General features: G+C 44.8%; 1 protein-coding gene and 2 long non-coding RNA genes across 8 annotated transcripts in view; all 3 read left to right on the plus strand.

Annotated features, from left to right (window-relative positions):
* The window catches only part of LOC125964950 (uncharacterized), a 340974-nt gene that overhangs the window by 205805 nt on the left and 117888 nt on the right, over positions 1–17281 (plus strand). The window lies entirely within an intron of this gene.
* Positions 1–17281, plus strand: part of LOC125964949 (uncharacterized) — a 260419-nt gene that overhangs the window by 174719 nt on the left and 68419 nt on the right. The window lies entirely within an intron of this gene.
* Positions 1–17281, plus strand: part of TANC1 (tetratricopeptide repeat, ankyrin repeat and coiled-coil containing 1) — a 230760-nt gene that overhangs the window by 159351 nt on the left and 54128 nt on the right. For 5 of the 6 annotated variants that reach the window (XM_049712019.1, XM_049712020.1, XM_033421826.2 and 2 more), the window contains exons 7-10: positions 7771–8034; positions 14397–14519; positions 15352–15633; positions 16402–16559. In XM_049712019.1, the coding sequence (XP_049567976.1) occupies positions 7771–8034; positions 14397–14519; positions 15352–15633; positions 16402–16559 (827 nt within the window). The remainder of the gene's footprint in view (positions 1–7770; positions 8035–14396; positions 14520–15351; positions 15634–16401; positions 16560–17281) is intronic. The other variant, XM_049712023.1, reaches the window with a different exon arrangement.

A 17281-nucleotide genomic window follows, 5' to 3' on the forward strand; every position in this document is an offset into this window, starting at 1 on the left:
GCTATTTATTTAGGGAGAAAGAGGATGGATGTTGGATGAGGAGAAACAAAACTCAGCTTTCCTATCAAGATTTAAAACAATAATAAATCCTTCCTATCCATTAATGATAGAGGTGCCCAGGAGAAGGATTTCCAGGTAGCAATTTAAAAAATTCTGGCAGAGAGAGAGGCCATTGAAAGTCAGTCCTGCCTTCCATTTCCTTTCTCTGCCACCTGCTTGTACCTGCTGACATTTATAATCTCCCAGTGGCTTTCATAGCGTGTTGGATGGGTTTCCTTCTGAAAGTTGGTGTTAGGACAGCCCCATGAAGGGAGGGGAGGGAGTTCTGAGTGGAGGACAGCCACATCTCACCTCTCACCCCACCATCTCCTGCACTGGGTGTGTCTTCTCAGCAGATCAGGTGTGTCTCCACCTGCCCTGCTGCCCCACACCTGAGCCACCCGCATTCCACCAGGCCAGGTAGCTTTCAGGATGATTAAGTGCTCAGAATTTTAAGAGGGTAAAGCAAGAACTCAGGCTTTTCCTGCTGCCTTTCCCCTTTCTCTGGGGGGGGGAGCGGGGGAGGGAGCTTACATTTGCTCTCCCCCTGCTCACTTTGAAGCTGGGAGGCAGGTATACATTTTTTTAATTAATTAATTTATTTGTTTTATTTTTGGCTGTGTTGGTATATATTTAGGCAGGGGAATTACCTTCACAGGAATATTGCTCCTGCAAAAGTGGCTTGCAGTGAAATACCGGACACTTGATTAGCATCCTTGCTGGAGTTTGATAATATTTGTTCTTCTGCCCAGCTGCTTAGGACATGAAGAAAAGTTACCCATGGGCTGGCTTCTATCTTCCTGCATCTCTCTTCTCTGCCTTCCTAGGCTTGTAAAATGAAAGTGATTCTAGAGGTAGCTTTAGCCCTTTTATTTCCTGGACTTTGTGTCCCAAGGGAGGTGATCAGATGCAGAGAGAGGCACACAAAGAGGAATTAATTGTACTTTATTTTCCTTTTTAACTTGTTGTAACTCCTGTCCTTTTGATTTTATGCTAATACTGCTTTGTTGCCACCTGTCTTGCCCTGCTTGCTACTAAATTGAAATGCTTTGAAATTGATTTGGTAATAACTATTTAGAGTGTTTCAAATCTGTGTTACTATTCATTTTGCTACACTGCCTGCAATTTAAAAAATCATCCTTAATTATAGAAGCTTTTTAATCTCTTGGGTGAAGGAGGAAAATTTGCTTTTACATATATAATTTGGTAACGTACTTAACATGGGAAAGGAGTCCTTGGCGGTGATGCGAGTTAGCAAAGCGCTCGCTATACTTGTATTCAGACCGCGGTTGGATTCTCCGGGCTGTTTTGTCGGAAGCATTTATTGGCACCGACTGCACACCAGGAGCACGTTTTTTTCAGTACTGGGACAACAGAGATAGGCACAGTATCTACTTTAAAACTTGTTTACCTGTGGAACCAAAGAGTGGTCTCCTGCCCTTTGAAACTTGGGCAAGTTGTCACTAGCTGAAAAGGGTTTAAAACATGGCAGTGCCCTCTGATGGAAGGTGTATGCCGTAGGTGCATAATAATACTGACCCCTAATAGTGCCTTCTGCTTTTCTCTGGAAGAATCCAGAATTCTGTGGAGTCATTGGACTAAGTCAGAAGTGCCAGCGTCTAGGCCTTTGGTGTTCGGGTTATGCGAAGCCTTACGAGGACACCGTGTCACGTGCTGTTGCTAGAAAACTTCCTGTTGTTCAGGTCCGCAGGCTGTTCTCCGAGGCCGCTGCCTGCCCTGTCCCACTGAGTCTGGGCCATGTGGGGTGGGGCTGAGGTTGGAATGGTGTGGCCGAGTGAGGAGGCCTGTCCTCCCCTCCCCCACTGCCCCGCCCCAGCTGCCCACAGAGCGCTGCTGTGACCGCGTGGCTGTGGCTCGGGCCCCTGGCCTCGCTGCCTGTCACAGCAGAGTGCGCCTTGTGCACAGCCGTGAGCACTGAGCCAGAGATTTGGGACAGAGATCTGTCACGAGCCAAAGCACAGGGCCCTCGGCGGTTCCCCAGGGCTGGCCAGAGGAGCCACGCGCTGCTGTCCACGCAGAGTGGCGAGAGGAAGAGCCAGAGGTGACTCAGGCCACCCCCCCACCCCCACCCCCCGCCCCCATCCTGCCAGACGTGAGTGCCTTCGCTCGCCTTCCTGGGCTGCCGGAGGTGAGAGCAGCGAGCCTCAGACTTTGTTCCCTGCGGTTTGTTAGTATGTGGGTGGGGCAGAGGGAGAAGCACAGTCTGGCATTTCTGGTCAGAAGGTTCCCAGCAGGCTGGTTTCATCCTTGCAGTCTTCCCCCTTTGTCACTCAGGGAAGTCCAGAGTGTGGCACGGCAGCCTGAACCGTGTGAGGCGTGAGTACACAGCAGAGGAGTGCACAGCAGAGGAGTGCACCGAGTGCTGTCGGGTCCAAAGGACCAGGTGGTGGGCCCGTGGCTTCCTGGACCTGTCACTTTGATCTTGCCCCAGCCTCGGTGGGACGTTCTTCGCTTTCTAGAGTCGCTGATGATCTTTATGCAGTCGGGTCAAAGAGACAGTGTCTGCACTAGTTGGATTTTGCTTTTTTTACTCACTTCTTCCCTTCCTCCACTTTCATAAGCAGCCGGTCTACTTCTTTCTTGTTTGGTCTCTAATTCTTCGGTCCCGTGTTTTAACTTTTAGACTCTTCCCGTCAACCATTAAACTGGATATAGAAGCTGAAAGATGTTTGTTTGGGTTTTATTAGTGCTACTTTATTTTTCTTCAGTTGTATGGGGAGGAAAGCATTCTTGGGTCCTTATGATATACGAGGCACTTTACATATGCCCTTCTATCTAATTTTCTCTCCCAGGGAGAGAGTTTGGAACAGGACCCGGACATGATTAACACTATTATAATATTCACGTTAGCCACTATTGTTGTTCTTATTTCCTAGGGATATTTATTTATTTACATTTCATCCCTCCCTAGTGGATTTGAAATGCTCATAGGCATTTGCTAAAACAAGATTTTTCTTTTTCAGGGAAGGTATGAGTTGGGAAAGAGTGAGAGAAAAGATGCAGTCAGCAGTCAGGTTCATAAGATTTTATTAATTTTGCTTATAAGTGGGCAGAAAGTTTTAAGATTCCTAGTAACCTGTGTAAAGGGAGAAACACAATCAAACACACAAGATGATGTCAGTAAGGTAAGACAAAAATGTGCCCATTCCTAGTAGTGGGCCCAGAGAGACATACCCCCTTGTGGGTCCTCAAAAGAAGAAAAGCCAAAGTTTGAACCAAGCCCCTTGCACTTTTCACCTCTTGTCTTTTCCAGAGCTAAGAGAGAGAAGAATTTGGCTCTGTGTATATGTTTTGATATCAGTGGCCCTTAGTTTCTAAACAATTCTGGACTAATGCATTAGTCTATAATTATTAGTCCATCTATAATTAATCCATCTGTAATTCTATTAGTCCATCTATAATTCTGGACTAATACGTTAAATAGTCAATTTAATGTATTTCTATCTATCTATTTATTATTTTTGGCTGCATTGTGTCTTTGCTGTATGTGGGCTTTCTCTAGTTGCGGTGAGCAGGGGCTACTCTTCGTTGCAGTGCACGGGCTTCTCATCGTGGTGGCTTCTCTTGTTGTGGAGCACAGGCTCTAGGTGTGTGGGCTTCAGTAGTTGTGGCGCACAGGCTTTGTTGCTTCATGGCATGTGGGATCTTCGTGGACCAGGGTTTGAACCCATGTCCCCTGCACTGGCAGGCGGATTCTTAACCACTGCGCCACCAGGGAAGCCCCTTAATTTATTTCTTGATGTTCTTTTAAACCTACAACTTGATTTAGATCCCACCAAACTACTTACTGGGCCCTGGACTTTACTGTTTTTATTTGTTTTTTTTTAATTCTGTTTCAAGTGAACATGCAACATATGAAAGAACCTTCAATAAGCAAAGAGGGGATGAGGGAAAGTTGGGAAGGAGAAGGAGTCATTTTATTGCAGTGCCATATGTAGCCAAACGTTTAATGACTGAGTGAGTCTCTATCTCTGCTTCTCCCACCTCCCAGTCAGACTCCCTCCTGGCTGCTGTGAGCCCATGATTGGCCTCTCTCCACTAGCCCCTGCCCAGGGGCTGCTGTTTTTAACAAGGCAGATTTCATGAACTGCAAAATACTTTTTAGCCACAGATACTTTACAGAACTCCTTTTACATGTTGAGAATTGTACAAGGCAAAGGGAGTTTTAATACACACTGCATGTGCAGTCAAAAGGACTGGTATTGGACATACCACTAACTGTGTGTGTGTGTGTGTGTGAGTGAGAGAGAGAGAGAGAGAGAGACAGAGAGAGATCAGTTTCTCCCCAGTGTGTTTCCATGTCTATAAAGTGAGATTGATGGTTCTCAGCCTTTCCACCTCTTCTCTCGTGTTGTGGTGATCATGTATATGTCTTAACATAATTAGAAAGTGCTTTGGAGGTGGTATAGCCCAGTGCACTAGTAGGTCTGGTTAAATGTGCTGTTTCTACAGAGGAAGATAACCCCCTGTCCTTGGCTAAAAGGAATTTTCAAGTTACATGGAGAGTCGGAAGTAGTAGCACATGAGAATCAATGAGCAGCACCAAACCTAATTTAATACTGACTTGTAAGGCACAGCCTAACCTCGTAGCTTGGTAAAACTTAAGGCCTGATAAGTTGCTCATTTTACAGAATCCTGTGTGTTTGCAGAGTGACTGAGACCCAGCCTGAGTGATGATGACAAGTCTTAATTGATGAACACTGGCATCTATAATAGTTGAAGTCATAAGATGTTAGAATTTTTGAGTTGAGTTGTTAGGGAACTTTTCAAGATTATCCAGTCTCTGGAAAATGTCAAATGACACTGATTTTTTAGAGTTTTTTTTTTTAAAAAAAGAAACATCATAGTTAGGATGTTGCCCTGTGTGTGTTAAAACTTGAAGGTGACTGGGTTAACTTAATTAGGAATTTATTTCTGTTAGCTTGGAAGAAGAATAGGTATTTTTTGAGTAGCTTGTCATGTGTTATAAGAAATACTTTCCCTTTCTTGGAGACGTGGAGCTTCCCTCTTTGGTGTGCTTCCTGGGTCGTGTGGGAGAACTGGGGCCTTCATCTGCCCCACTGGATCTGCTTCAGAGCTGAACCGAGATGAAAGTTCACTGCTGGGGCTTCCAGCCGTCAGCCTGGGTCTGGTACTGGATCCCAGGGAGGAATGTTGTGAAGTGGGGCAATCTTAGTGGAGCATCTTTGGGGGAGGGCCCTGGCTTCAGAGTGCCTCACCTGCCTGCCTCTGAGAGGGCCCTGCTCAGTGTGGACTCTGGAACGCGTCCCTTAGTTGAACTTCTTGAGGACAGTGGGAGAGTCTCCCCCTTACAAACATACTGTAAACTAGTAATATCCTCCTTTTGAAATCGTGGCCCCATCTGGGACTTCTCTTCCCAGCTGCCTGGGGGACTTCGTCCTCTACCTGCTTCCCTTCCGCTCACTGCCACGACCTGAATGGTGCCACTCATCAGGGCCTGGGCACCTGTGGCTGTGCTGACAGAACTGGGCGTTCAGCCTGTCCCTGCATCCCGTGAGCCCTGACCAGAATGTCCCTGCCTACCTGCTGCTTGGGTTCCGGAAGCCCTGCTTCTGGTGCTGTCCCTGGTCACAGGGAGTAGGGAAGTCCCAGTTTCTGTTCCCACTGCTTGAGGTCTGAGTTAGGATCAGATCCTTAGGGGTTTGATTCTGAAGTGCTTGGCACTTCGGGAGAGCAAAGGAGAAAGAACATCACTCTGACATTGTTTGTTTTTCACCTTAAGAACGTGTGCCCCCAGATAAAACAGCCACAACATAAAAACCAGACCAGTCGCCCCACCCGCTTTCTGTAACTTAGGTGTTGGGGTAGCCTGGGAACCTAATGACAACATGCCTGCAGGAAAAGCTTTCTGAGTCCTGAGCACTGGACTTTTAAATGAAAATTTGGAACACAGTCACAGCTTATTAATAGGGTTATCATTAGTAACTAATTACCATTGAGGCAATAATCTCATTAATAAATTAGAGTATTCCTGTGATGCCCTTAGCACAATCCATGATATATACAGTAACCTTCAATAGATATCAACTGCTGCTATTACTACCACCACCTGCATTTTTAGGATGGAAAGAGTCATACTTAATATACATATGCTAATATGAATGATCCATTTAAAAACCACACAATGAAGACTGTGATCGATTCCAAATAGATAGAGGGATTAGTATTCATACGCGTGCTAGAAAACTTGGAAATGCTGGGAGTAATGACAGGTACCCTAAAGATGTGACAGGCCCATCTCAAATCAGCTTATGCTTTGGTTAGAGACATAATGTCAACAATCCTGAACCAATAACAGTGAGATTAAATGTAGTTTGTTCATTTGCTCATTCGTTGAATAAGCAAACATTTACTGAGCACTGAGTATGTGCTCAGAAAAGGAAGGGATCAGCTCGTGGTGAATCCTCTAAGGAGGCTTCAGCATGTAGAAGGGATTTTTAAACAGGGAGATAAGCAGTGGGTGGTAAGTCCAGCAGGAGCAAAGATAGTTTGAGAATTGGGACAGGATACCCTGCGGTCGGTCGCATCACAGGAGGAAATTGTTTTGTCCTTACTTCTAAACCATAAAGAGCGTTGTAAAAATAAACAAAACAAAACCCCTTCAGACCCTTTGATCCTAGATGACAGACTCTGTTGGAGCTAATTCACCAGCCTGCTGGTAAAGTGTGTATCGTCGGGGTATGTTGAAGAAGCAGCTTCATCCAGGCAGCTGGGTCCTGAATGCCCTCTGACCCTGTGCACTCCCATTTGAGTCTTGCAGTTAAGGGCCTGAGCTGCTGGGATCCAAATAAAGATCAGAGGACCTGGCCTCTCTTCTCAAGGACTCAAGCCAGTGTTGCTTGCAAGCGGATCACATATGGCTCAGCGTCTTTAAATCAGAAGCGGCTGTTTGTAGATGTGTGGAGCGAATGCTGCTGCTTTCCTTCGTCATATTCGTCCTCTTTTGCCAAGATGTTTCTCCATCCTGTTTTTCTTCGAAGAGGTTAAATTTTAATTCTGCCGTCAAGTGTCCCTTCCCATGCTTGCGTATTCCCGGCGCTGGTTACGTAGAGGTTTCCATTCTGAGCTGCTGAAGGAATAAAGTCACGTCAGCCTCTCTGGATCGTCTTGAACAGATGTTATAAAGTTTAATTCTAAGGATCAAATTTCTGCTTGACTTAATAATTGTGTTTTTGTTTTATAGATTTTTCTCCTGCAGCTCTTCTGTATTAACTGTTGTGCTGCCCTGCCCCCCTCTTTATACACAAATGTTATTAATTTGGGAAAAATACTTAAAGGTTCAAGGGAATTTAATGAGGTTTGAATTCTTTTGTGAGCAATTCATCTTTGTTAAAAGACAGGCTATATCATTTCCAAGTTACATAGATTTACTGTTAGCTCTCAGGCACTTTTAGACAGCTTTTTCATTATCTTCTTCTCAGAGTTTTCTTTTTCCTCCCCTGTAGAATGATTTAGCCGTTTATTTCCCCTGAAAAGCAACATTCTTCTAATTTACTAAAATACACTGTATGAAACATACTTTGATAAAAATCTGTGCGGGCCAGAAAGCTTTCCATTGATCATGGGGAAGGGTGTGTGCATGTGTGTGTGTGTGTGCGCGCGCGCGCGCACGCGCGTGTGTGTGTGTGTACTCTCAATGGCACCAGCAATTCCTGGCTTCCTTCAAAGTATTTTGGTCTCTCATTTCAGCCACGATTACAAGTTCATCCGAAAATGATGACCGGAGTGGCTCCAGTTTGGAATGGAATAAGGACGGAAGCCTAAGGTTAGGGGTACAGAAGGGAGTGCTTCATGACCGCAGGGCAGATAATTGCTCCCCAGTGGCAGAAGAGGAGCCCCCTGGGCCAGCGGAGAGTGTGCTGCCCAAAGCCGAAGCCTCAGTTGGAGATGGTCCGGTCCCTTATTCTCAGAGCTCCAGCTCGCTAATAATGCCACGGCCCAACTCAGTTGCAGGTAAGGCCACGCCTCTCCCTGGAAGGGTGATCTCACTGGGTCTGAGGTGCCCCCTGCTCACTCTCTTCACTTGGGAATCGAATCCAGACACAGGCCAAACTTGTGATCATGGGTCAGGCCCTTACCTTTTGTAGGCCTTAGTTTACCTATCTGTAAACATGAGGGTAAACATAAGGCCGCACTTAATCGTCTTTAAGTGACCCTCCCCCTCTGGGATTCTTTAATATTTACACTGTATGGCTCTTTGTGTTTGAGGGAAGAAAGCACCAAAAACTCTGTCCTTGTTTTTTGTTATTTTGAGCCGGAGTTAATTGAGGATTTACAGCTTGGTCAGTGGGAATTGTTGTTTAGCATGAGTTTGTTAATATTAGCTCAAAGAATTTCTAATCCAACTTTCAAACTAAGTTTTTGTCACTGAGGCCCATCACACAGATACGAGGTCCAATTTTTGTATAATTCAGTTTCAAGGGAGCTCATCGTTTAAAACACAAGCAGCAGGAAAGAGAGGAAATGAAAATAGGTGAGACAGACGTGCCCTTCAGCAAGATGTGGCAGCCAGAGCTGAGACGAGAATGCAGAAGTGGTGACTGGTGCTGGGTGACTGGTCAGCGAGTGGCTGTGAGGCAAGGAGACTAGTTCTCAGTGGGTGGGGAAGGGAACTCTGCCTCTGAGCTGTCGTGCCTGCTTTAAGCTCCCAAGTTTCTAAACTCAGTGCTCTTCTGTTGAATTTAGAAGAGGAACTTGTTTTGATCATCTTTGTTACCAATGAGGCCTTTAAATTTCTCCTCTGCCAAGGCCTGGACCCAGGATCTTTCTTCCTACATCAAAGGATTTCTCTGTGATTTTGTATTGCTCCTTTGGGATGTGCCAGGCCGCTCTGGTTGTTATTGGGTGTGTTTTACAATGGAACTCTGAAGCAGCTGATAAATAAATGGCCCTAATGGAAAAGTTCAGAGACACAACTCTTAATTCACTTTCAAAGGGATTTGGCGTGCCTGCCAGAGGGAAGTACTGAGAGCTTTATGCGTATTGAGTGATGATTCTTCCAGAAGCTTTTGTGTCCTCCCACCACCCTCCCACTATCTACGGCATAATATGTTGCACCCAAGGCATTTTAGACCATTTTTACCTGGATGTGATGAATGGTTCATTTGTAATATCCCAGGACTTCATAGCTTTATTGACTTCAACAAAATAGCAAACTCATATTCAATTTAATGAAGCTATTTCAGAATTAGGAAACACATTAATAAATTACCTTAACAGTGGTAAAAGGACCCCCTTTCGGGTTGTGTTTTCTGCTTGATGTTCTTTTATGTGGTTTCCTGCCACGTGAAGTGACAGTGGGTATGAGCTGAGCGTTTCCAGGAGACTGCAGTGATTACAGAGCAGGCCTTTCTGATTTCTGCTGTGCTCCTTCATTAGCATCTGTGGATGCACTTGAACTGGACCTCCTGTGGAATTGGGAGGGTTTTACCTCTGGTGTTGAGCAGTGACTGCCCAGCCTAATGGGTTTGCTCATTTCTCCGTGTTGCAAATTTTATACACTAAAAACATATTTTGGAAGGAAATAGGCAAGTGCCTTACATCATAGTATCAATTCTGCTAACAAGCTGGGAGTCTGGTAGATTCTTCATTGCCCACCCTCTTACCCCTAAAGCTGAACCTCAGTTAAGAGGGAATGCCAGGATTTTTCAAGTATCATTGAAAAGAATAAAAGACTCAGGTTATAGACTATATGCAGAGCTGTTTATCTAGGGATTAGAAGGCAGGCTGCTACAAACAGGGCAGTAGGCAACGCAGAGTGTTCGAAGGCTTGAAGTAAAATGGGAAGGACCGTATACTAAAATCTCTTGGAAGTGTTTGCATGTCAAGATCCATGTAAACACAGAGAAACTGCCATTTGATAGGAAAGGTATTTTGGTACACGAGGGCCGAGTGAGGACTAGCAGGTGAAGGAAGGGTGATGCCAGCTTCCCCAAGGGACGTGGTTCCCCTGGGGGGTGAGGGTATGGAAACAAGTTCCTAAGGCTGCCTGCCTGTACTGTCACTGAGCCTGTCACAAAGAACTGGAGTTGTCGCTTCCGTGTTAACTGTCTCGTACAGCGAAATTTTTTGGTCAAAGATGATGAAAGGAAGTTGGCCAGCTGTGGTGATTGTTATGCTCTGCAGAGATTTTTCTTTGTAAAAGCATTTGTTGAAGTGGAATTGATTTAGAAAGCTGCAGTCAGGTTATTACTGTATATGCCACATCAAAATGTATGAAACGGACACCTTATTCCTTCATTAAAAAACAGAGTGAGAAGCCTTTAAAATGATATCTTGGATAATCCAGAAGTTGGGTAATTGGGTTCTACCTGTTTTTAAAAATATTTATTTATTTATTTATTTAGGCTGCGCTGGGTCTTAGTTGTGGCACGTGAGATCTTCGTTGTGGCATCTTTTGTTGTGGCATGCGGACTCTTTTTTTAAAAAAATTTGAATATTACTTTATTTTTTTATACAGCATGTTCTTATTAGTTATCTATTTTATACATATTAGTGTATATCTGTCAATCCCAATCTCCCACCACCACCACCCCCGACCCGCCCTGCTTTCCCCCCTTGGTGTTCATACGTTTGTTCTCTACATCTGTGTCTCGATTTCTGCCCTGCAAACCAGTTCATCTGTGCCATTTTTCTGGGTTCCACATATATGCGTTAATATATGATATTTGTTTTTCTCTTTCTGGCTTACTTCACTCTGTATGACTGTCTCTAGAGCCATCCACATCTCTACAAATGACCCAATTTCGTTCCTTTTTATGGCTGAGTAATTTACTCAGCCACATCATCTTTATCCATTCGCCTGTCGATGGGCATTTAGGTTGCTTGTCCTGGCTATTGTAAATAGTGCTGCAATGAACATTGGGGTGCATGTGTCTTTTTGAATTACGGTTTTCTCTGGGTATATGCCCAGTAGTGGGATTGCTGGGTCATATGGTAGTTCTATTTTTAGTTTTTTAAGGAACCTCCATACCGTTCTCCATAGTGGCTGTATCAATTTACATTCCCACCAACAGTGCAAGAGGGTTCCCTTTTCTCCACACCCTCTTTAGCATTTATTGCATTTATTGTTTGAAGATTTTTTGATGATGGCCATTCTGACTGGTGTGAGGTGATACCTCATTGCAGTTTTGATTTGCATTTCTCTAATAATTAGTGATGTTGAGCATCCTTTCATGTGCCCCTTGGCCATCTGTATGTCCTCCTTGGAGAGATGTCTGTTTAGGTCTTCCGCCCATTTTTTGATTGGGTTGTTTGTTTGGGGTTTTTTTTGATATTGAGCTCCATGAACTGTTTGTATATTTGGGGGATTAATCCTTTGTCTGTTGCTTCATTTGCAAATATTTTCTCCCATTCTTAGTTGCGGCATGTGGGCTTCTTAGTTGCGGCATGCGGGATCTAGTTCCCCCACCAGGGGTCAAACCCGGGCCCCCCCTGCATTGGGAGCGTGGAGTCTTACCCATTGGCCCACCAGGGAGGTCCCTGGGTTCTACCTTTTGGACTACCTGTTTTTGTCTTTTGAAATTCTAAGTGAATCACAGAACACTGTGTTTAGTGTAGGAAATCAACAAGCAAAATTACCAGCCAATTTTCTTGAAACTCTAACTGGTAATTGCCCTGGACTTAATGGTATTTACCTTTGCTAGGTTAATCCATGGTGTTTCAACAGATGTTTCCCTTTGCTCAGCTTAGAGAAGTCTCCCTGTGCTTCTCACTCCACCTACTCCACCCCACCCCCTTTTCCCCCCAAAAAACCCTCTTTCCTGCAGCGTCTTAAAATGTACCTCTCACCCAGATGTTAGACACAATGTATGTATGCAGTGAGTATAAATTAATTATAATTAATTTAACTGTAGGGATACTAGCAGTAGGTTTATTGCAGCATGAAATTATTGTTTCCTCTCTGATTTTTCTGGGCCCTGTATAGTGTTCAGGCTTTTGAAAGCACTTATTGTTAAATACCAGACGCGAACTAAATTTTGTAGTGTCCGAGCATCCGTAGGCACGTGTGAGAGGACAGCACGGCAGCCTAGTCACCTGATCAGCTGGGTGGGCGTCTCCTGGGTGCGGTGCTAAGCAGCTGCAGCGTCACTGCTGGTCCTTTTCCATCCCTCTCAGTGGCTGTGATGATACCTTAGAAAGCAGAGGGAGCTGGCAGCTGGGGGCTGGCAGCCCATTTGAGCAGTGGTCCATTTCAAAGCTGCATATTCATGTTTTAAATAGAGCTCTGGAGTTGCTGGGGCCGCTCTGTTGCTTGCTTCAGAGCTGAAGCTGTGGTGACTGGATATCTGAAAAGAGGCATTCAAAACCCCACTGTCTTCTGCCTCTGTGTCAAACTAGGGCTTTTTTGCAACCCTTTCTTTGGCATGCCCTTCATAGTCTCTTCTTCTTAAACCTGTCCATTGTTACAGGATTATGAACTGAATGTCGTGTTTTGACGGGTTAGGGTGGAAAGGCAAACGGGAAACCTTTGGAGGCTGCGGGCGTCTTTGTGCTCTCCGGGGCTGAAGCAGCAGCTGGTCAGGCAGTCGTGGCTTTTCCGGCTCTAAACTGAACCAGCTTGTGGATTGTTCTACCTCAGCCTTCAACATGTGCGTTTATTCACAGTGAGGCGTGCTGAGGAGCGGGGCATTTGCAGAGGCCCGAGTCAGAGTCCCAGGTCCCAGGTGGGAACCTGGAAATATGTTCCAAGCTATATTATTATAGGGAGCCAGGGTGATGGTTGTGGTCCTTGCGGCCCTCTGAGAAGTTTCACATGCCCTGGTTGTGAAGGACCTGGAGAGAAGCTAGAGGTTGCCATTGGATTCCCATAATTTAGGCCCATTTGGACGTCCTGCATAAGGAGTTAGCCGAGTCTTTCTAACAGGAAAGTTTTGTGTTGCATATTGACATAACGTGTACGGGGTGTGTGAACAGGCTGTGGGTGTGCACTGAAGAAGCATCAGTGTGTGCTTATTTAGAGTCAAGGTGTCTGATCCTTCTCCATGGCCTGGGAAGGTGAGTAGGGCACATGGTTGATTGCCCTTTGGAGACTGCAGCAAGAGGGGACACATCATCACAGAGGCAGGCCATGGAGCCACGCAGGTGCCTGTTGAAGGAATGAGAGGAGGTGGTGCTAACAGTGAGGAAGAAAAGGACCGAGGCCTTAGGAGGGGAAGTAAGGAAGGGCCTAGGTCGGGCAGATGGTCCTGGTCGGTGGTCGGCAGCTGGGCCAGAGCCCGTGGGGTAGCCAGAGGGTTTTCAGCAGGCAGATGGCCCAACTTGACTTCTGTCCCTCCAACATTTGTTGCACTGATGATTTCACCAGTCCTTAGAAGCCTTAGCCCTGGGAATATGAGTCCCTCTCCCCTGTCATTTACCCTCAAATGATAATCTGTATTTTATCATCCTGTAAGATAATCATATGTCTAGGATTGTCGGTACTTTATAATTGGACTACTTAACCCACAAACCAAATTAGGTTTATTTTTATTTAGATTTTTCTCATTGTGACCTAGGATGTGTATGTAAATAAGAGGAGGTTCCTTTTTTTTTTAAAGGCAAAAACATGTACTGTATATTTGCTTTAAAGATTTGCTAAGAATTAACAAAATTATTTTGTACTGATTATTTTTATAATTGAACTGATGTATGCTTCAGTTAATGATCCTTAATGCTTTTTAACAGGTAGCTATGTGCTATGAGTCTTACTGATTTGGTCAGAGGTAAATGTGATTACTTATTTTTAGAATTAAAAAATGCATACATAGATGTAACATAGTATAATATATAATCTATAATGTATACATAGAAATTTGAAGCTTTCGGATAAAGTCCACTCGGCTACTTTTACCGCCAAAAGCTGACTTTTAGGGTTCTGAGCACTGTGGAATTGTCCGTGCAGAATCTGCTCACTTAGTTAACAAGGTTGGAATTCCAGCAACAGCAGAAGGCTCCCTGGAGCTGCAGAGAAGACAGGTCACCGTGCTGCGTGTTTGCAGTCAGTACTGAAGCTTTACTGAGTGACCCTCGATTGTCAGTTTTCTTCATAAGATTTTTTGGTGAGGTCTGTCTCTTTCCAGGAGTAATGGAGACTCCTGGCAACCACATCAATGTGACTTTGACTCAAGAATGAGGAGCCCTTAGTTTTGTTCACTTTTCAGTTAACGACACTGCCGGCAAAATTAACTGGGGTGGGCAAACAAAACCAAAATCACCCTGAAGTAAGTTTTGTTGAAAGCCTGAAATGAATTGCTTAGTAATTTATAATTTATAGTAGTTTGGGTATGATATTAAACTCAACTTTGAAGAGACTAAACTTCAGTTTAATATTACAGCGACGAGCTCAACCAAATTGGAAGATCTGAGTTATTTAGACGGACAGAGAAATGCTCCCCTTCGGACATCCATTAGGTTACCGTGGCACAATACGGCCAGAGGCAGGGCACAGGAAGTTAAAGGTATTTATCTTTGCATCCGCTGTGATCTTGGCTATGATGCGCTCATTCACTAAATACGGAAAGTCTGTGGTAACCAGCATTCAAGCCAGCTGTTTTAAAAACATGCTATGAAGTGTGTATGCGAAAAGTTTATCTTTTAGTAAGGTGTGCTAGGAGGCCATCCTTAACAGTTTTGGGACTTCTTCCTTACACTATGTGATTAACTTGCTCCTGGAGTTGAAAAACTATTCTGCAATACGTTGTTTTGAAGTGAGGAGTCCTTTAACACTCACTAGATTTTTTTGGTCATCAACAAAGAATCAGCTTTGTTACCGTTCCTTGGGCTGTATGGGCCACCTCCTGCTGCTTCTACCCGTAGTGCACAGTTGGGTGGCCAATGATCTCACCATAAGGGGCGCAAAGCATCACCACACCCTGATAAGAGCTGGGACTCTGTCTCCAGGGAAAATGCATTTCCATTTTATTCCTATAGGAGGGGAAGAAGCATGTCTTAAGTAGTGTTTCAGATAAACTGATGAGACATGGTTTGGTCCCTTCACCACTTTCTCTAATCCTCTGTGTGTCTCTCTTGAGTCATGAAAATAACTTAGAAGCATGAAAGGACTAGAAAGTCATTTTAATAGGACCCTTTGTAAGGCCAATAGGGTACGATAAATGAGGTATTAGGAAGTATTACTAGAACCAAACTGGTAATATTAATACTTCCAGATCCCTTGTGTTGTAAAACTAAAGTCTGTGCTAAAAGTAACATACAAGCAATGATAAACTGAGTTTTTTAGTGTATAAAATTATGTCATTCTTCTAAAATAATGATCTTTTTTTTTTTTCTAAGCACGATTTGCTCCCTACAAGCCGCAAGACATTTTGTTGAAACCCCTGTTGTTCGAAGTACCGAGCATAACTACAGACTCTGTGTTTGTGGGAAGGGATTGGCTCTTTCACCAGATAGAAGAAAACCTGAGGAACACAGAACTGACAGAAAACAGAGGAGCCGTGGTTGTCGGAAACGTGGGCTTTGGGAAGACGGCGATCATTTCTAAGCTGGTGGCACTGAGCTGCCACGGAAGCCGCATGAGGCAGATTGCTTCCAACAGCCCCAGTTCATCACCGAAAAGTGTGTCCCTGTTTAACTGCTTGTCTAGTTTATTATATTACTGTACGATAGATGGGGGAAACTGCTGTTGGGATAGACATAAATTCCCCATTTTCCTCAGGTTGTCCCAGCTGCTGTATCAGGTTGGCGATTGTATGCTGGGGAACTATCAATAGTTATCTCTCATGGTCCTCTGCAGCTGTAACGTGGCTTGAGGCCAGCCCTCCCTGGTGTTCTCCCAACTGTCAGGCCTGTCCCCCTCTTGATGTGGGCAGTGAGGCCTGATCAGATGCTCTGGGGAATTCAGGGTCCTAAAACTGAGCGGGTTAGACTTCTGGCGCAGCAAGCCAGAAGGAGTCTGCGCAGAATCCGTTCACACCCTATTTCCCACAGCCTTTGTCTTCTATGCCAGATTTACCAAAAGTACAAAAACGAACCTAAAATCAGGAGTAGCCAAATAGTTGACTATGTTTAGCTTACTTTATATGTAAAAACAGACAGTGTCTCTAACATGGTAAACAGGGACAAGTGAGCCAGGAAAGGTTTTTTGTTTTTTTAAACCCAAAGGAATGTAATAAAGGAAACCAGAAACAGCAGTTCTCCTGGGAGGGCACCTGGAAGGCGGAAGACAGGGCTGAGAGGGAGCCTTGTATCCCCATCTGGGCTTTTGCATTTGTTACCATGTTCACTCATTACCCGTTAAAATACTTTCTGGGTCCGACCAAGAAATATGTTCAATATTCCACCCTATCCTTGTTGTAAATAATGAAACTAGTCTCTTTGCTGCAGCTTCAGATTCCTCCCAGGATCTTCCTTTCACTCCATTGCTTTCACCAAGTTCTTCTACAAGTGGTATCAATGCAGCTAAATCCCCCCCTGGGTCTGGGTCTGATCCTCCAGAGAACCAGAGACCGAGAGAGGATGCAGTGAAATACCTCGCTTCTAAGGTAATCTGCTCCTGATCTGTGGGGGCCTTCCAAAGAGAGAGGTTTGCTAGTTTGCCTTTTGAGAAATGAATTTTAAAAAGGGATCTTAAAACAGAGACAAGAGTTGCTTAATGCGAAAGTGTAGCTTTTGATAAAATTGTGGTAGAGTATGCCAGATAAAAGGTATTAATGAAAATTAGTATCTCAGGACACTGGCAGTAGACTTTTATTCCTCCTAAACAATGGATTGAAAGAGTTCCTCAAAGCAGCCAGAGGTATCATTGCACTTGCCACAAATCCATCCTTATAAGCATGTGTCCTCCTTCATTTCGTATGAGAGCAGGAGATTGGGAGCCTTTAACCCAGTGACCCAGGGCTCCGCCCCACCTGCACTCTGTTGCCTAGAGCCCTTGGTTCCAAGTGTCTTTCTGTCAGAGGTGTTTTGTGATGTTGTAAGAGACTTGGCCAATTTTCCCTTCCTAGATTCATGGTCAGTCATGATCCTTCTGAAATTTTCTATCTGCTTGACATCTGGCACAGGTTCATAAGCTGCCCTCCTGCATTGAAGCGGTTACACCTCTCATTCCTGGTGAGCCACTTGGGTCTCCTGGGGCAGCAGTGGCGTGAGTTGGTGGAGCTGGAGAACCACCAGGGGTGGACAGCGGTGAGAAGCATCTAGCGAGGAAAGCCCCTGGGGTGAGGTTGGTGCAGGGGAACTGAAAGGAAAGCTCCTCTGCCCCAGA

The sequence above is a fragment of the Orcinus orca genome, chromosome 7 (assembly GCF_937001465.1).
Source record: "Orcinus orca chromosome 7, mOrcOrc1.1, whole genome shotgun sequence".
In the NCBI taxonomy this organism is placed as follows: Eukaryota; Metazoa; Chordata; class Mammalia; order Artiodactyla; family Delphinidae; genus Orcinus; species Orcinus orca.